At 36.6% G+C, this 20,596-nt stretch overlaps 1 protein-coding gene across 1 annotated transcript in view; it reads right to left on the reverse strand.

Moving 5' to 3' along the window:
- Window positions 1-387: 387 nt before the first annotated feature.
- PHTF2 (putative homeodomain transcription factor 2) overlaps window positions 388-20,596 on the reverse strand; it is a 67,638-nt gene continuing 47,429 nt past the window's right edge. Inside the window, exons 11-17 of the mRNA XM_008051117.2 lie at window positions 19,858-20,130; window positions 19,506-19,637; window positions 17,218-17,304; window positions 7,827-7,982; window positions 6,022-6,117; window positions 3,743-3,868; window positions 388-3,059 (exon numbers count right to left, since the gene is read on the reverse strand). Coding sequence (XP_008049308.2) covers window positions 3,039-3,059; window positions 3,743-3,868; window positions 6,022-6,117; window positions 7,827-7,982; window positions 17,218-17,304; window positions 19,506-19,637; window positions 19,858-20,130 — 891 coding nt within the window. The 3' untranslated portion in view covers window positions 388-3,038. The remainder of the gene's footprint in view (window positions 3,060-3,742; window positions 3,869-6,021; window positions 6,118-7,826; window positions 7,983-17,217; window positions 17,305-19,505; window positions 19,638-19,857; window positions 20,131-20,596) is intronic.

The raw sequence follows: 20,596 nt of genomic DNA on the forward strand, positions 1-20,596 counted from the left end.
AAAACACCTTGGTTTTTCCTACTTCCAGTCTCTTAGACTACCCAGGCAGTTAAGGACTTTTAAGAGCCAGTGTTATTGTTACACATTTGTGGTATCTTTTATACAGGATTGGCAGAAGAAAGGTTGAGGATTTGTGTTCTAAGTGATACAGCAAATGAAAGAGGTGCCAGTCATACTGCTCTGTTTTGAAGTCTGAAGGGAGCTTCATTAAAAGAGCCAATTCTAAGCTTAAGGTTAAGTTTGAAAGCGCACTTTGAATTAATCCTTGATTAGTTTAAGCCATATGAACACTTGTACTGATCAGATAATAGCAATACCATCCTACTGTTGTTTATGATCTCTCATGTTGAATTCATGTGGCAATGATTGTTTAAAAATACCACTATACTTTTGACAATGAGTTTTAATATCTCAGGTCACAGCCAGGTTTGCTGTGTTCAAAAACAAACATTAGTGATGTAATATCATCTTGGTGATAAAAAGTCTGTGTATGTATGTGTTATTCTTTCATGCCGTGAGAATCATAGCAAAATCTGAAATGTTGGAAAGTTATAAAAAATTTATTTTCACCTCCTAAAATCTAACAGTTTTAAGATTATGCTATTGTAAACACGAAATTACCATAGAAATGTACATGACTTAAAAATTAGAGAAAACACTCTCAGTCATAGAATGATTTATTTTAAACCTGCTGTTCAAACTTTCAAATACAACACATGTGGCAAAGAAACAACAGTTAATACACAACATCTGCCACAATTCTAACTCTGAACCGCCTTTTGAATATTATGTGATATGTTACCATTTCTTTCAATTTCTTACATTCATGGTAATCTTAAAGGCAGCAATGTCAATTTTTCTGCTTTGAAAATAGTTCTGTTCATGTTCTGAAACTGTTTAAAATGACAACTTTTTTCTTTTAGTATTCTACTGCTGCCCACATTAATGAGATAATTCGACATATTATTAATAAGTTGAGAGGTATACTGTACTTAATAAATCAACTCCCAACTCTAAACGGAGCTTCAATCTAAAACAAGCATTTTCCTAAATCAGTATACTCAGCTACTTTTCTCAAAAATATTTCCATTCTGAAATAAGTTTTCTTGTGTAAGATACAATAGTTTCTTCTTTTAGTCCTAACAGAACTCATGTTGTACTTTTTTTTTTCTCAAAATATATTTAATATATTCTGTGCAAAATGTTCAGTTCTGTATAGGTATGTACCTTATTTTGAAAAAGTTTATAAAATATAATTCCTAAAAACAACCTCAACATTAGACAATAGAGGAAAAAGAAACATATCAGACAAAGCCTAATTTTTCACATGAGAAACTAAGTATGTTCTTAAAGCTCCAGTATTACATTCCTTGAAAAAACTCAGAATGCACTTTGGTCATTATTAAACATATTATAACACAGGCAAATAAAAGAAAATGCTTTTGTTGTTTTGTGTAGAAAGAAAATATAATACACAATGAGGCTGAATTGAGGCTGATCAAAAGGAATGGTAAGAGCAAAGTGATATGACATGGCTCTGTTCTCCACACATTCCTGATTTTAAGATTATGAATTAGGGATTAGAACTGCACCAACCAAATAAATTATTTACAATTAATTATTTAAACTCCTTAAAACATGGTAAAAATGTGAGGATATTCAACATGATACACTTTGCACCAAGAAAATTCTAGATTGTTTCAAATAAATTCTTTGTTTCAGAAACCAGATGCCCAGTTTAAAAAAAAATTGCAAAAACATTTCATGTTTCATATAACTCCTAAAACACTCTTGATTGTACAAATATAACAACTTAAAATCAAGGCCCAATGTAAGATACTATCATATTTGCCCTTTTTACCTAATATGCCAACATGATAAGTTCTCTTTGGACACTTGGCAAATTATTGGGCAGGGGAAGGGAGATTAATCTTCCAGGTTAAAAGCATCTAAAATAGCCCTTATATAATGGGGATGGGGTGGGGAGAAATGCACCAGACAAGTTTAGAGAATAGAATTTGCAAGTTGAAGCTGTCTTTTCCATAAATTTGGATATAGTTTTATAACTACCAGAAGAGTATTTTATTGGTTCTTACCCCTATTCCTAAGTTGTTCATTTGAGGATGGTATGAATAGCATATACTACAGTGTACCATGGGGAGAAAATTATTTTACTTGAGTAAACATAATGTACTTTAGTAATATCAATAGGCACTTCACTTGTGAGATGGGTACATACCTCATTCAAAAGGATACCATATCATGCCCTAGTACACTATAACAGATCCCGTATAAAGATATGCATTAAAAGTAACAATTTTAAAAAGTGCACATTTTGAGCATGCACAGTTGGAGCTGTGCAAACAGCCCAGTGTTTCAAATAAATACAATTATTACTAGTTAATTTTATCAAAATATCTTACAGTATGGTAACCATTTACAATTATTGCTCTATTACGAGTTTTATCATCGAAGAGCACTTGTTGACCTGTTATATAATACCGTATATATTAATACTGAAGGGTGCTTAAACTGCAGCTTAATCAGTTTAGATCCTGGCATTGTTCCAAACTAATTCAAGAGAAATCCTGACTGGATCTCGAATTACCAAAGATAATGATAGATGTGTTTAGCTGAGTTCAATGCATATTCCAAAGTTAAATAATTTTTCCTCAAGTAAGGCAAGTTCATGGCATTGATGGAGAAACAGTGTGCAGCAATGGCTTCTATTTTCACAATCTGTTACTTTGCCAATTACTTATGACCAATTACCAGGATCTCAAGTATCTGGATATCAGTTTCATCACCCTTTCAATAACTAAGTACATCAATGCTTAAAAATAAAATATAAAGACTAAAATAAATGTAAAAAAAACAGTGAACAAGGAAAATAAATATAAGAATTGCACAAGACAGTCTGATGTAAACACTTCAATTTCCCAGCTGAGACTCCTGAAGCAAAGAATCAGTGACTGCTTTCAGGCATCTTAGTCAGTACTCTTATCCTGGAAAAGAGGCTACATCTCTTCTCCAAATTGTCATGATTTAATCTTCCACAGCTGGAGAAGAAAAAAAAAGTAGTCACCTTTAGAGCCAGCTTCAATATAGAAATTTCTATTCTATTATATCATACAATACTACTTTTTATTTAAATTTCATTCACTAATAAATACAGGTTCTAATATTTCAACTCCTTTCTTCTTTTTATTTTCAAGAATAACTCACCTTAAACACAAACCAAAATGTGAAAATCGATTTTTCTTGCTTTTTCTCACTGGGAAGTGGCAATATAAATATACTACTTGTTTAATATGATCACCCTACACCTTACCAACAATTAGTTGTGCATATATTGGAAGATGTATACATTGCTATATATAAGACAAATAATACAACTTTTGGGCAAAAATAGACACAGGACTCTTCTATTTTATCACCTACATTCGATTCAAATTATATGAATAAAAATAAATACTTCCACTTATCCTACACAAGAATCCTATTTATAGTAAATACTGATCCAAATTAGGAATTCCATCGGTATTATAAGTCATGAACACATCAGTCTGTGAAACTAAATGAGAAATCATTTTTACTAATCACAATCTTATCAAAATGACTCCATTACTGTACATGTGAGATCTCACTGTACATGTGAGATCTCAAAAGAGTGATAGGGTAAAATAAGTGTCACAAACATAAAACAGGGTACTAAGGATAAAAACTACTTGCAAGCTCTTACCTTTAAATTAAATCCAAGCAAGTCACTGATAACACCAGAAACAGCTGACAGGATGACAACTTGGGTGATGTTATAAAGCAGCGGATTCATTGTAAGCCCATATAATCTAAAGGGACTGTCCAATTCCTAGCAGAAGAGAAAATAAAATTAGGCCTACACTGAATAGATATTATCAATTAAACTAATTCAGGGCAATCTAAAAAGAGAATTTTTAAAAACACTATTTCAGAAAAGTTGCAAATTATGGAGAAAACTTTTAGAAAGGATAACTGTAGGTTAACTTGAAATAAGTACGTTTTAATAGTAGTTTCACTTTGACTTCCTTTAAAAGTACTTTGTCTAAATATGTAACTCCAATTGCTGTCCCAAATGAACAACTAGTAAAGCACTGGTCTAGAAGCTATGAGGAGGTTAAAGAACATTTTTTAGTGTAAAAGCTAGAAACTGAAAGAACAATATCTTTTTGCAGAAGAATTAGAAATTTAATTAGTCACATTTCTGACAGTACTAACAACATGTAAAAATCTCTGTGAGTTAATTTATTTACAAATACATGAATTAATGAATTAATTGATTCAAACACTTACAATTCTATTATATGACAGGCCCTGTGCTAGGCTCTGTGAAGTCAAGAGCCAGTCCTTGAGCTGAAGAACCTTAAACATTCAGTAGATATGCCAACAAATGACTCAAACAAGAGAGCCCCATTACAGAGGTCTATAAAAAAGGCAGTGAGGCCTTTTTTTAAAAAGGAAGGTGCTCCTGAACCTCTGTGGGTTGGGGTAATAGGTATTCTATAAGATACTTGACAATACAACACACTTGAATTGCTATAGGTTGCTCAGCATTGTTAAAGCCCAAGTACAAGGGATGAAGTACTTAAAATTTAGGGTCATTTTTCTGGCAGATTGTGCAAACAGACTGATACTAAAGAAATTTAAGCACAGCACATCAGATGTGCATGTGAGAAAGATCACTGGGTCAGCAACGTGGAAGGTAGGTTAGAGAGCAGCAAGACCAGAAGCAGGAATATCTATAAGGAGTTCAATGTATCAAAAGCTCACGAGACAGACAAGGGTCTCATGCAGGGTAATGTTGATAGGGAAGAGAAGATGAACTGGAAATATTTGAGAGACTGAAGAAATGAACCTGAGAATTTCCTGGCTATGAAGCGAGAGTAGGTACAATTTGCATTAAGTTCCAAGTATTAGGCTAGGAAAATTATATATGATCAAAAAGGATCACACTATTATTCTTTGTGTTTTAGTTATTTTTATACTTCTCTCTACTTTGAGATTGTAGCTGCTCATTAAGTCTCATCTTTGCAGCCTCCTCCTGTCTAGTACAGCATCTACACTCTGAAGATGCCCAATATACATTTATCAAGCAAACATAAAATTCTCAAGATATTTTTTCCACAGAGCATTTTGGCAAAAAATGCAATCTGCCTACATTATCTTGTTTATTATTCAAATGTTATCATCCTCCTCAGGATACTTAAAGGGATTTGTCAAAGAAAGCAATTTGTAATTACTTATTTATTATCACCCCACCCACCCCTTCTGAACCCTTTCAATGCCTAATACTTTATGAGATATACCCAATTCATACTTTTTAGTTGACTTGAAGAATTAACCATAACAGAGACAACTAATTTCATGCCACTCTCTGAAAACTTACAAACAACTCTAAAAATCATATCCAGTTACAGAGACTGAAATTTTAAAAAAGTATTTTTCTTTTAAGCAAAAAAATTACTAGTACTGCAAAGCAGTGGTAAAAACATTTTATTAAATTACCCCCAGAGTTATTATTATAAGATCAAGTACACCAAAACTGTATTCCTTTTGTTACCAAAATGATTTAAAAATTAAAGTTTATTGATGATATATATTTATTATGATTATGTATTAAAATTTTTAAAGCTAATTCAGACCAAATACAAGACTGCTCTGAGAAATTTTTTAAAAATTCCCAAGTTAACATCAAATCTTCTTTTTTTGAAATATATTTTAAGTATTAAGAGGCAAAGATTTCTAAAGATGCCAACCTCTAAAATACTCTAAACATTATTAAGTCTTAACATACAATTTCCAAATAAATTATTTGAATTACTTTCACAATGAGAAGTAAAATATAAATTGCATGTATGCACTCAAATATACTTTGAAAATAATTTAAGTAATCATGAGAACCAGAAAGATAGGATCTACTTACAGAAAAGTAAAATATCAGAACAGTATATTCTACATTATATTCATTTTCAATCCTATTCTTACCTTTAGTAGTTTAGTAGCCAGTTTTAAAACATTATTCACTAGTGTCAATTCCTCCTTTTTGTTAGGTTTTTTCTCCATTTTCAAGTAGAGGTTTATCTTTTATTAAAAAAGAGTAAAAAATACTTAAAATTATAACAAATTATAAAATTATAACATATTTTAAAGAACTTAAAAGACACTAAAATATTAATAGTAGTTCTCTGGGTATTAAGATTATAGGTGACTTTATTATTTTTTATACTTTATTGTATATTTCAAATTTCCTATATTATTTTGTAACAGGAAATTAATAACTGTTACTTACATACTTTTCAAATGTAATCAAAAGCCAAAACAAAAAAAGGAATATTGGATGGCATTATTTAAAAGACACTTTAGTTCCAGAGTCACAACAACTTAAAGAATAAGTTATAATTGGAATATACTTAATCAACTGGTTTATGATTTATTTTGAAAATTACTAAAAAAAAATTATGTATTTTTGTTATCCACTCTGTAACACAATTTTGTGGAGATAGCCCTGTCCACAGTCCCTCTCTTTGGAAAATGCTCTAACCCCAAGCCTGTGGAAAAAGCAGGTCTGAACAGCTGTGTCTATCTCACTAGATCTTACCTTCCCAGACCTAATCCAGCCACCCCAGCTGATTAGGCTGGGGTGTACCCCCAAACCTAAGCTAGTTAATATACTAACTGGTGGCACTAACATGTTATCTACCAGATATTGTAGGACTATAAACTGAAAAGTTAGCGAAGTCCAAGCTAGAACTCATGTTGAAGCAAACCAAAACCATATGGACGCCACAATTATTGTGTAGCAAGTCTACTGAGAGGCCACCAGAAGAAAGGTGAAGAGCAGACATGAGAAACCATTATCCACAGAGCTAGCTGGAGGAAGTAGCTGACTCTGTTCAGTTCCACAAGGCCCAAGTATACTTTCTTAGAGATCTTTATCTTTGTTAGTTACTTTCCCCTTTCCCTTTGAGCTTACTTGACAGGGCTGTTGATTCTTTAAAATCAAACTACTACTAACTAAAATATTCAACAAGTTCAAGCAGTAAGTGTCACTATATAATTCCTATGAAATGGTGAGAGAAAAATATTTAACAAATTCATACAAAATAAAATTTGCCATCAAAATAATCATGTTCTATTCTTCATTTTCTTTTATTTAATATTTATTTTAGAGACAGCATCTCATTCTATTGCCCAAGTTTAAATGCAGTGGCGCAATCACACCTCACTGCAGCCTGCAACTCCTAGGCTCAAGCGATCCTCCCAAGTCAGCCTCCTGTGTAGCTGGGACTACAGGCATGTGCCACCACAGCAGGCTAATTTTTAAAATACTTTATAGAGATGAGGTCTCACTATGCTTCCCAGGCTGGTCTCTAACTCCTGACCTCAAATGATCTTCTTGCCTCGGCCTCCCAAAGTGCTGTAATTATAGGCATCAGTCACCACACCTAGCTATTCTTTCTATTGAGTAAAACATCATACTTATTCAAATACGGACTGCTACACTGCAAAGCAAACTAGTTTAAAATCCATCATTTCCATAAATGCTATCTCCTTGTCAAATGAAAATGGGACATTAAAAAAGAATATTAGATTTGAAATATGAATCTAGCGGAAACATTAAAGAAAGACTGTGTCCTATCAAATTTTAAGCCTTGCTTTACAGTATAAATGATCTTAATTGAATAAAACAATTTTCAGCTTTCTGAAAAACATAAAGTAAATGAAAACATTTTAACTTAATATGCAGATTGGAGACATTAATTTATAGCATAAGAAGCATGCATACTCACCTGTTCAGTAAGTAATATTGAGGTATTGCTATATTTTTTACTTGTTTCTGATCCAAGGGTAACAAATCTTAGAAGAAAAAGTGTTAATGAGATGCACCAGATTACCAATTCCCAATTGTAGTGACAATCAAGGAAGATCTCGTGTACGTGAAGCAGCTGAAAGTATATGGAAAAAGTAACAAGAAGCAGTACTGTGGTTCAAATAGTTTCTTTAAAATTTTTTATTTAGAATTTTTTTTTCATTAAAGTAGAAACAGGGTTTTGCTATGTTGCCCAGGCTGGTCTTGAAATCTTAGTCTCAAGGATCTTCCCACCTTGGCCTCTCAAAATGTTGGGATTACAGGTGGGAGCCACCATGCCCAGCCCAAATAGTTTCTTTTTAAAAGAAACATTTTACATCATACAGATTATTAATATGATATTGTATTTAAAAACATTCCACATTTATTATTCAATATTTTAAGCACATCAAACATATAAGGAATGATGTAATCAATATCCACGGGACTGCACCTAGTTTTGTCAGATTTTAATATTTTGCAATATTTCCTTGAGAGTTTTGAAAACAGTAGTAGAGATTCAGGTGAAACCTCTTGAAACTCTTCCTTGATCCTCATTTCTCTGCCCACTCTCTCATCTCAGAGGCAGTAAGTTTTACATTTATTTTTTCCATAAAGGCTTGTATAGTTTAGTTACATATACAACCTTACACTAGGTTAGTTTTGCATTTTAAAATTTTTATTAAATGTTTGTAAAAATTACAATTATAAACTTTATGTAAATGTTATCACAACCACATCATTTTTCAATTTGCTTTTTATTCTATTGAACTTTGTTTTCAATAATTATTCATGATAATACATTTAGTTCTAAATTTGCTCATTCTAACTTCTGTTAAGATATTACAGTAAAAGAAGCAACCACAATTTAGTGATTTTGTTGCCAATTTTTATTACAAAAAATGTTGCAATAAATATTCCTGGATGTCTTCTTATGCACACATGCAAGATTTTTCTAGGAGTTACTAATTGGGAGTTAAGTTGCTGGTTACTTAGATAGAACATCTTTAACTTTATTAGGTATTGTAAATGTGTCTCCAAAGTAGTTGTACCAATTTAAACTCTCAGCAGTGTATCAGGGTTCTTTTACTCTCAACGTAGTTCACGCTTGTTATTATCCAACTTTTTAACATCTGCCAATCTGATGGGTGTAAAATGTTACCTCCTGGTTTTAATTTTACTTTTTGTGATATTTAGAGAGGATGAGTATGTTTTATATGCTTATTAGTCATTGAGTTTCCTCTTCTGAGAATTATCTTTTTATATTCTATATTCACTTTTTTTTCCTATTAGTTGTCTGTTTTTCTTATTGACTTGTAGAAGTCATTTACATATTCTGGATAACAATTCTATTTAAGTTATATGTTTTGCCAATATATTTTCCAAGGCTTTTGTTGCCTATGGTGTCTTTTGTAGCACATAACATTTTAATTTTTATTTGTGATCAAATTAAACAGACTGTTTTTCACATTTAAATCTTTAATCCACTTGGAATTTATTTTAATGAATAGCATGAAGGCATTTTACTTTACTCCAATATCACTTCATTTTCCCATTATGTAAAGCCTTCTTGCATTTATAGTGTCATCTTACTATATATCAAGTTCCTACATATGCAAGGATATGTAGGATTCTATTTCATCTCATTGGTCATTCTATATCTATGCCAAAATCATAAAAACTTCTGATAACTTTAAAACACATTTTAAAAATTTCTGGTAAGGCAACTTGTTCTTCAAAATTATCTGGACTATTCTTGCCTCTTTGTGATTTCAGATGAGTTTTAGAAAACTTGAAGAGTTCTTTTCCAAAAAGTAAACAAAGTATCCTGTTCAACTGTATGGAATTCCAACAATTCCCTGAGGAGAATCAATACCAACTGAGAAGGAGAGGTGGCAGAGCCCCCAGAGACTAGGGCTTGCCCAGTGGTTATTCAGAAAACGCAACAGGAGGGGCTGAAGGACCATGAAACAGTACACCTACCAAACCCCCTTCGCAGGATATGCACAAAAGCGTGCACCCACATACTTCAGTGGAGCTGGTAGAGCTGTCAGCAAAATTTGGGCAGAAGGGAAGGGAAAGCCTAGCAGGCTGGTTGTTAAGGTTATGGGATACTGGAGCTGATGGTATAGCATTATCGGGAAATGAGTTGATGAAGATGGCTTCGGTTACCAATCCTCCCTCCCTAAGATGGCATATATCTGGACTGTGATGGTATGGTGAGAATGGCTCACTCTTAACATGGTTCATGGCAGGGTGTGGGGCCACTTGGCCAAATGAGGACATTTCATCCTCCCTTCCTTGGCGGAACACCATGGAAGATCTACAGGATTACCTCCGGAAATTGGGGATGCATCATACCATATATAACCCTTTGAAGGGCCAGAAGTAGTACAATTTACAACTGGGATGAGAGATAAGGTGCTGCAGTCAGTCCCATCCTCCTCTTATGGAACTCTGATATCTGTGCTATCGAAGCAAGTATGTGAGACAAAACAGGGAGCCATGCAGGCTATAGTGGACCTGGGAGAAACAGATTTGATTAGGTAGAAACTGGGAGTTTGAAAGAGCCCGAAGGGAAAAAAAGGGGGCAGAGGTAACCCTCAAGCAAATGTAGACAGATTTAATTAAGACAGGGGTGGACCCAAACAAGACAGATAAGCAGCCCAATGTGGTGTTGGAGGGATTACGAAGTAACATCCCAAAGAAAAGCATTAACAGCCTACCTCAAAAAGGATGACTGAGGTACTGGGATTGCCAGTAACAAGGAGGTCCCCTCCTTGAGGCAACAAGATGTAATGAAGGATGAGCCATGGAAGGTTGCTCGCCCCTCAGAGGTGAGCCCAATGCTCCCCTGGAGGATAACATCTTTCTGTCCTGGCCCTGGTCTCAGGCCTAGGGGTGTGGCCAAGACATGGAGGATGTACAAGCCTCCTTCATAGACTGGAGATCACATGGAGAGCTCGCTATATATTGGTCCTCCAAGAACATACAAAGAGTAACAGCTTTGGTGGACACTGGAGCTGAATACACCCTAATATATGGTAACTCGAGTAAATCTGAAGGGTTTCTAACTGCCATAGATAGGTATGGTGGTAAATCAGTCAAGGTTCAGAGGGTTACAGTGACCCTACACATTGGTTACCTGTTCCCTAAACCCTATGCTGTATAAATATATCTTTCATCAAGGATTACTAGGAATTGATGTGCTGTAAGGGTTGTTTAGAAACTAGCACTGGCGAATTTTGCCTGAGTAAGGTAAGGTAGATAAAACTGTAATCAGAGTGCATGCCAAATACCCACCAGTGGTCCTGCCAGTATCACAGCATGTGGTGGCCACCAGACAAGACCACTTACAGACACAAAGAAACTGGAATTGGCAACGTTTAACATAATCCAATCTGTTCACACCCCCCATAATTCTCTGGTATGGCTGGTAGGAAACCAGATAGTACCTGGAAAATGATGGTAGACTACCAAGAATTAGTTATACCCCCTCTGCATGCTCATGTACCCAATATTGCTGATATACTGAACCAATCAGGGACACAACTGGGCACATATCATTTTGTAGTGGACATGGCTAATGCTTTCTTTAGTATTGATAGTCATGCAGATTGTCAAGACCAGTCCACATTCACCTGGGAAGGAAGGCAATGAACATTTGTGGTGCAACAGATGGGGTATTTTCAGTCCTACCTTATGTCACAGCATGGTCGCTCAAGATTTGGAAAGTTGGAGGCAACCTGCATCAGTGTCTCTATTTCACTACACAGATGATATCATGCTAACTTCTGATTCTCTTTCAGGCCTAAGGCAGGCAGCACCCCAGCTGACTAAACATGTGCAGGGGAAAGGATGGGCAGTGTATCAAAACAAGCTGCAAGGACCTGGCTTATCTGTCAAACTCTTGGGGGATATTTGGTCTGGAGACAAAAGTAATGCCTTCAGCTCTTATTGATAAGATTCATGCTTTTCCCCATCCAACACTTCCCAAACAGCTACAAGAGTTTTGGGGCTTGTTGGGATATTGGAGGTTGTTTATCCCACATTTAGTGACGATCATAAGACCCTGATATAGATTGGCCAAAAAAGGATCCCAACAGGACTGGACAGAGGAGTGCCAACAGGCGTTAGTACTGCCAAAACCATTGTGGGTGCTGTCCAAGCATTGGGCATTTTAAACCCATCCCTTTCCTGGGCAGTGACAGGGAAAAGCTCGACTTCCCACTGGCTTTTGGTCACAGATCTAGAAGGTGCTGAAACCTGCTACGGCCCTATCAAACAGCAGGACAATGCAGTATATCAAGCTCTCTTGGCAACAGAACTGATTACTAGACAAGCCCAGTAACTATGTGTACTGTCCTGCCCATAGCAGGTTAGATTCATGACCTCTCTCACAGGTCCCACAGCTCAGCATGCAGATGACAATGCTGACTAAATGGCAAACATATCTACAGTGCTATAGCAAGCTCTTCACAAATCCTCTGAGCCAGGAACTGCAGCAGGTCCTAGGGCTGATAATGTTTGTCAATGCAGGTGAGCAACTGGTGAAGCAAATAGTTATTCCTGGTCACCCATTAGGGAGGGAATACCACCAGTCCCAGAAGAGGTTTGGTGCACAGACGTATCATGTCGGGAGCAATTCCCTCGATGGCGAGTTGTTGTATACCAGCCAAAACCCGAGACTATCTGGATGGAAGACAGGACCAGGTAGAGTAGTCAGTGGGCAGTGTAGTTGGCTATCCAAAGAGCCAGGCCCCCTAACAATTTGCAGAGATAGTGGGGTGGTATTCAAAGGACTGATGCTGTGAATGTCACAATGGCACAAGCAGCAATGGACAATTCTGAACAAGCCCCTGTGGGGTCAAGATATGTGGCAAGATACTCATGTCACAAGCCTCGAAAAGAAAATCACTATTTTCCATGTCTCTGGGCACTCTCCCCTGCAAAACCTGGGGATTGATGAGACAGATGCCTTAGCCTATGTAAGGTGGCTAAAAGAAGCCCCCACAGAAGATGTAGCCAGTTGGCAACATTTTAAGATGAAACATGCTGGATAGAAAACACAGGGAAGTTCCAAAAGTTTGGGCCTCCCATTACATACTCTGATATAGTGACTGCCTGCAATGATTACTCCATATGTGCCAAGAGGCAGCTGTGGATACTGCCAGGAGAAGGTGGACATCTCAGATGGGGCTGTGAGCCCTTGATCCACTGGCAAGTGGACTATATAGTCTCCCTTTCCATATTGGAAAGGGCCTAGTTTGCTCTCACTTGTGTTGATACTACAGGATTACTGCAGGCCTTCTCTAGCAAGCAAGTTACACTTCACTCAACCATCAGAGGACTATCACAGCTTCTGGCAGCATATGACACCCCCAAAGTCACTGAAAGTGACCAGGGAACCCACTTTACAGGACATCAAGTGCAGCAATGGGCTGAGCAGCTGCATACTGACTATGTGATTTCACCTACCCTACAACCCCACAGGTGCCAAACTAATAGAAAGATATAATGGCATGCTAAAGGATGCTTTGAAAACAGATCAACACTTATTACAGAGGTAGACAACTCGACTGCATGAAGCCATCTGCACTCTCAACAAGACACCCCATTCTGGCCATCTGGTACCCTTAGATATGATGACACAACCATGGGTAATGCCCCCAAGGATGCACATTTGTACCCAAGAATCACCACTGCAACCAGTGTGGGGAAGCAAGACTAACCTGTTGCTGCCTGCCCCACAGGACATAGTACCCGAAGAGAATACTCTCCATTGTCTGGGAAGTTCAATCTGAACCCTCTTGGTGCTCCCTGCTAGCTCCCTGGGGAGAGGGGATAGATTATTATTTAGATATTCATCCTATGGTAATAGAAAAATACATAAATAACCCTGGGTCTCAACTACGCAAAAGGAGGACTAGTGCCATTTCAGGACACCCCCACTGTCCTTTCATGTCATGGACATTTCAGGTGCCCAAGCCTGAGAGGGCATGGTATTACAGGCCAGGGAGGACTCCCCAAAGTTAAAGCATTGTGACAGGACAGGGATTATGTATGTTTTGCCTGATATTAGAAATTTATTTTTGCTTGCTCGTCTCAAACACTTATCACCCTTGGTCTCAGCTCTGGGATTAAGTTCCTCCAATGGACAGGGACCCTCAATTGAGTGCAAAAGCCAGAATGCTGGGTTTGCTCAGAGTTCCACATCAGGGATGCCAAGGATAATGAAACTGGCCAATGAATCAGAGTGGAATGCTTTCCATCACTGCGGCCCATTTCAGAACACACCAAGGGCTGCAGTGGCTACAATGGACAAGTGAATTAAAAAATACATTTCCTCCTTGGTGAGTGAACAGGTCAACAAGACTTGTCCCTGCTTGGGATCCTCAGGATAAGCTGGGCTAGAATAGTTAACAGCTGTACAGATAGAGATTAGGGACCATGCCCTACTGTGCACTGAGCGCCTTAATGGCATCACTAATAAAACTGCCCAGAAAATAGGCTGGAACATTAAAAACCTGTGCTCTAATACCACTATTCTCACTGCCAATGAACCCTGGAAAAGACAAGACCCTAAAAGAGAAACATTTGGCTCCTGGGAACACCCTGTGGGCATGTGGTACCCACAATGGCCCTACCTGCTATATAATTTGACTAGCCATTGTACATGGGGATGGCCATAGCCATACATTCCTGGGAGACTCTCAGATATTCCCCCCAATCAAACCTCAAATTGGGACATGTCCACAGTCCAGCCCAGCATCATGTAAAACGCACTCCTTGGTGGTTTTAGCCAGTGTCCATCTTCATGCCACAAGCAGGAAGTATATTAGTAGAAAAAGCTGTAAAAACCCTTGCTAACCACACTGCAACTACCCTTAATTACACTAAATATTCTGTCCACCTTCTCAATGATGAAGTAACAAATATGCACAGTGGTATTACAAAATAGAATGGCTTTAGCTACGTTCACTGCTGCACAGTGGGGCACCTGTGCCATACTTAAAACTGAATGCTGTGTATACATTCCTGACAACATTCATAACATGACTATGGCCCTGAAGGCCCTAAATACTGAAATCAGTGCTGTTTCTCAAATTGCTGAAGACCCCTTTTCCAAGTAGTTTGGGTCACTAAGCTCTTTCTGGCAAAAAGTAATCACAGGTATTATAATCAATAAAGTGATTTGGCTGTTTATATCCTGTGTCTTTTATTGCTTGCATGTGTGATATGGATAAATGTTTGATTGGCGTGTCTACCTCAGGAAATTTGGGGAAGATCAATGTTACTGGAAGATTGTAAAGGTGGGAAAAAACCTCAACATGGACTGTGAGGTAAATGTCTGGACATAAACTTTTTCCTATTATACCTGGCTTCCCTCTGCCTCTCCCCCAGGAAGCAGCCTCTGGCCAAGGCTAGTCTCTGGCAGATATGCACATATTCCAAGTAGTAAATCATGGTGACCCATCATGGGATGGAGGTAACCAAGCAACCTAAAGATAATGCAGTTGCCACTCTTAATTTGTGTGATTGTAAACACTGTGTAGAAATTTAAATAATTAACTTGCTTGATTATAAAACTGTCTGCTATACTGTCCCGTGGTGCAGATTCTTCATCGACCGGCTGCCATCCATGCCCTCTCATAAGTTTAATAAACCAATGCCTCCTTCTGCTGAACCTCCAGGTGACTTCTTTGGAATAGGTAAACATCATGCACAAGCCCTCTCAGATTTGGTGCTACTGTGCTATACATGGGAAAGTTTTACAGACTGTCCTTGTGCCTGAAAAGAACCTCATTAATTCAGAAAAACTCTTAGCCACAATCTCTCCAAATATGTCATTCCACCATTCTTTTCTCCTATTAGACATACACTTGATCTCTCACTTACCTCAATATCCCTTTCACATTTTCCATCTCTTTATCTGTCTTCAATTTCTAGACAATCTTTTTCATTTCCTAGTTCACTAAATGTGTCTTTAGCTGTGTTAAATCTGCTGTTTATTCTGTTCACTGTGTTTTAAAAGTCAATGACCGTATTCTTCATTTCTCTGAAGTTCTTTTTCAAATCTATCTGTTCCCATCTATGCCTTTATAATCACTTTAAACAAACTTTCGGTTTCCATCTGATCAGTCTATTAACTGAAATTGCTAGAGATCTAATCATTCTGTTGATTGATCTCTTGATTCACTCATGTTGGATGTTTTGAAACTTGAAGGGGCATTATCTATAGCTCCTGTGCGGTCTAGACTGAAGTCATATGCCCCAGAACAGTCTTGGTTTTTGCTTTTGCCAGGTATTCAGGGGCCTAGAACCATTTTTTATATTAACTTCTTAATATGGGACAAGATGTGTAATGTCAATTTGAGCCTTAGACCTGTAATAAGAGCAGACCAAGGCAATACTTTTCCCCTTCCTTGCCATCCAGAGTCAGAAAAGCTTCCTTATTGTTTTCCAATGCTGGTGTCTAGGCTGTTTTCTTATCCACTTTTTCAGAAGGCTGTCAGCCTTTGAGGGTTTGACTTCTTGGTGTAAGAAGGTATATAGGTCAAGGCTTCATGTTCTGTCTCAAATGGGCGCATAATTTCAAGTCTCTGGGATACAATCCTAAGACTGACAACGTACCTCCCATTCTTATATATAGCATTAAATGTTTATTCTTAAATGCACTGGTTTTCAATTTTATTTTCATTTTTGGTCCTTCGCTGTCTTATGAACTCAGATATGCACGTAAGATGAATACAAAAAAAGCTCACATATGTATATTGAAAATCTGGGGTTTTGCCTCAGCATTGTTTTTGATGTTTTAAAGCAGGATAATTTTCAGGTAATTATCTGTGTACTACTTGAAATGAAAAGTTGCTTTAAATTTTATAGCACAGAGTATCCTGAAATACTTTTGTACTTCTTGACTTATCTTGGTCACTGAGAATTCTTTTTTAGAGCATGCAATGGTCAAGTTCCAGTAACAATTCAGAGATAAGAAATGAATATTAGGCATGAATAAATCAGACATATGTGGAACAATTTTGTAAATCATATATTTGTTGGGGGAAATAAAGATAACTAGAAGGACTCTAGATAAAAATTAATTACTATATGTTTATCCAACAGACATATGAGCATATATGCTCATTGTCCATGACATATAGAGATAAGATTTATTTACTCTACTGAAAAATAAACTGCAAAAAGACAATTTCAAAATATACTTGTCTAACTAGGCTTATTTATATTATTACTTTGATTGTTTATTATTAGAAAGCCTTTTGAAGCTTTAAATATCTGGTTGCTTAAATTCTACATAGAACAGGTTAACTCACCTGGGCACAACAGATAAATACAACTGAGATAGTCAACAAGAAAGCAGATGAAACGATTACATCAACTGATCGCTGAGGACCTCGACGCTTTGGGGTGGGGGGAGGAAGGAGAAAGAAAACATTTTAAAATATATTTACTAATTAGCAGCTAATTGTACTTTCAATTAAGGTGTTGATCCATCATTGCAGGTTGATCATAGCTTACAATGTTGAAAATATACATAATTTGTCAGATAAATTTTAATTATAAAGTGTTATTATTTCCAGAGGACTTGCAACAAAGTAAAATGATGTCTATATAGCACATAATTCTTAGCATAACTTTCAAATATTTCTCTTTTTTTTCCTTTTCCTTTTGTTTTTCTTCTCAGACCTTTCCTGGTAATGTGAAAATATTTAATTTTGTCAAGCACTAATCACTTAATCACCAAATGCTTCTTAAGTACCTGTTCAGAACTAGGTACGATGCCAGATGCTAGAAATAAGCAGTAACAAAACAGACATGGCCCCTCCACCTTCATAGGAACTAGTAGGAAAGTGAGACATCACCCTTATGATCACAGATATATGTGATACCTGTGATGAGTGCTATGAAGTAAAGGAATAAGAAACTTTGAGATAACTGGCAGGGAAACTTCATTTAGATATGACAGTAAGATCTACCTAAGGAAGTAGTATTTACACCAAACTAAGGAACAGGAGCAGGATGGCACATGGCAGTGGTCTAGGAAAAAGGAAAAGCAAGTACAAGAACATAACACAGGAAGGATAATAGTGCATTTAAAGAGCTGAAACAGTCTAATGTGGCTGGAATGTAGCTGGTTAGACAGGAAAGTATTTCAAAATAAGAAAAGACAAGACAAATGGATAAGACAGGACAAAGACCCTAATTACTTAGAGTTGCTAATGAGAACAGTTTTTGTTTTTTTAAGACAAGTTCTTATTCTGTTATCCAGGTTGGAGTGCAGTGGTGTTCACTGCAACAACAAATCCCTGGGCTCAAGTGATCCTCCTGCCTCACCTTTCAAGTAGCTGGGATTACAGGTGCATGTCACCATGCCTGCTTAATTTTTTTTTGGTTGAGACGGGGTCTTACTATGTTGCCCAGACTGGTCTTGAACTCCTGGCCTCAAGCGATTCTCTTGCCTTGGCTTCCCAAAGTGCTGGGATTACAGATGTGAGCCACTATGCCTGGCCAGTGAATAACTGCTGGATGGATTCTCACTACACCAAGCAACGAAAATCATATTCATCCTTCCATGCAACAGAAATGTCACAGTGAAAAGAAAAATAGTCCATGCCAATTTTTAGCATTTCCCAATGGAGATTAAGTGAGCTGGATTTAACAAATAGAAAATGAAATTTTAAAATATAAAGTTAGATAAACGGTGCAAAGTTTTGTTTTTTTTTTTGAGTTGGAGTCTCACTCTGTCGCCCAGACTGGAGTGCAGTGGCCGCTCCCGGCCACCGCAGCCTCAACCTGCTGGGCTCTGGCGATCCTTCCGCCTCAGCCTTCCAAGTAGCCGGAATTACAGGCGTGCACTACCACGCCCGGCTGATTTTTTGATTTATTGTAGAGATGAGGTCTCGCTGCCCAGGCAGGTCTTGAACCTGCGGGCTCAGGCAATCCACTCACTTCAGCCTCCCAAAGGCGCGGGATTTCAGGCTGAGCCACCGAGCCCGGCTAACAGTGTAAAGTTTTAAAAAAATTTCTTTCACTGTTATTTCAAAATTAAAAACATTAAAAATCTCCATATCTCAAAAGATAGTTGGTCTTTGGATCGATTTTACTGAGACATAGTGTTTTGAATAAATATCATTTGAATTTGCATGATTATTCCATATATAATGAAATTCACTGCTACTTAATATAGTAAATAATTCTAAGAAAAAAATTGTTTTCCTAAAACGAATTCAAATGTTTCCTTTTCCCTCCAGAATTTTTTATATCTTACTTCCATAATTAGGAAAATTATTTAAAATATTAAAGAAAAATAATGACAGAAGTATAAGCTAATATTTTTAAATTGTAATAGGTCATTTCAGTTAGGTCACTTCAGTGAAGAAACTCACTGGTTAGATTTTTTTTTTTAATTCTTTTTTTAACTAGTGGGCTCCCTCTGCTGGCTTATAATAACCAGTCTAGGTAGAAACAGTAGCTTTAATTTGGCTTTTCAATGAGTAGAGGCTGGTCACTACACATCTAGAGACACATACATATTGACAAAGAAACTGCCACTATTAGGGGAGCCAGCAAATTAAGAGTACTTTTATTATTACCATTCTACCTTAAGATAGGAACGAAGAGATAGCCACATTTTTATATTCTGTACTTTCTTCAACCGGAAATGAGGAACCTCAGATTTTCGAGCCCTCCTTGCAGATGTTAAATGTCCAAACAGTTTTGCAAAAAGTAATCGCTAAAAAAGATTAAGATGAGAATTAATTTTCAAGCAGATTATCATGGAAAACCAACAATTAACAAAACACGGATTAAGATTTTATTTTATTAGGTACAATAAAAGCAAAACAAATATAATGATGTAAAAATGATTTAACAAAATACTTAAATACTTCAGGAATACTTTGAAATTATGAAAAGCATAAAATATTCTCTTCAGAAGCCTATATTATACCCACCTGTTTATAAGTTCTTTCTGCTACACAGAGCAAAAAAAAGAAAATCCACACAAGAGACACACGAACCACAAAACTTATTATAACCATAGAAAGAACTATGGCATCTTCATTAGAACCGAATGCAATCTCATAAAGTTCTGCAGCAGAATGTGCTGTGAGTTGTTCCAAGTCTGTAGCTTGAGAGAGTCGGAAAACAAATGGAGTTAAACCCAGGATGAGAGAGATTGCATTTCCAAAAATCTGGTATCCTATTCCTGGTATGTGGCTGTTCACCTTCAGAGAAGCAGAAGAAGAGAGAGGAAAAAATTATACATAAATTTTATCTATAGTAAAATTAATTTCTATTAAACATGTTTTTATTTATAGCAACATAAAATCATTTGTTAAAATATATTAGTTTTAGCTGGACCATTAGCTCATGGCTGTAATCCCAGAGCTTTGGGAGGCAAAAGAGGGAGGATTACTTGAGGCCATGAGATCTAGACCAGCCTAGGCAACAAGTAAGGCCTCATCTCTACACATTTTTTTAAATTTAAAAATTAAACCATGCTGGTTTTAATACATGAATAATAAAATTTTTATTCCATTCAAGTTTGAGCTCCTACTATACACAAACTATGTCATTAATTCTTCAGTTTTTAAAAACAATTTATTACCAGATCTCTAATTCACTAAGTAGGTGACAAAAGGATTGACTGCTTCAGTCTTATGCAAATCTTGAAAAATATGCATTTCATTA

This window comes from Carlito syrichta, unplaced genomic scaffold (assembly GCF_000164805.1).
Source record: "Carlito syrichta isolate Samal-C Ts95f unplaced genomic scaffold, Tarsius_syrichta-2.0.1 Scaffold165773, whole genome shotgun sequence".
Classification (NCBI taxonomy): Eukaryota; Metazoa; Chordata; class Mammalia; order Primates; family Tarsiidae; genus Carlito; species Carlito syrichta.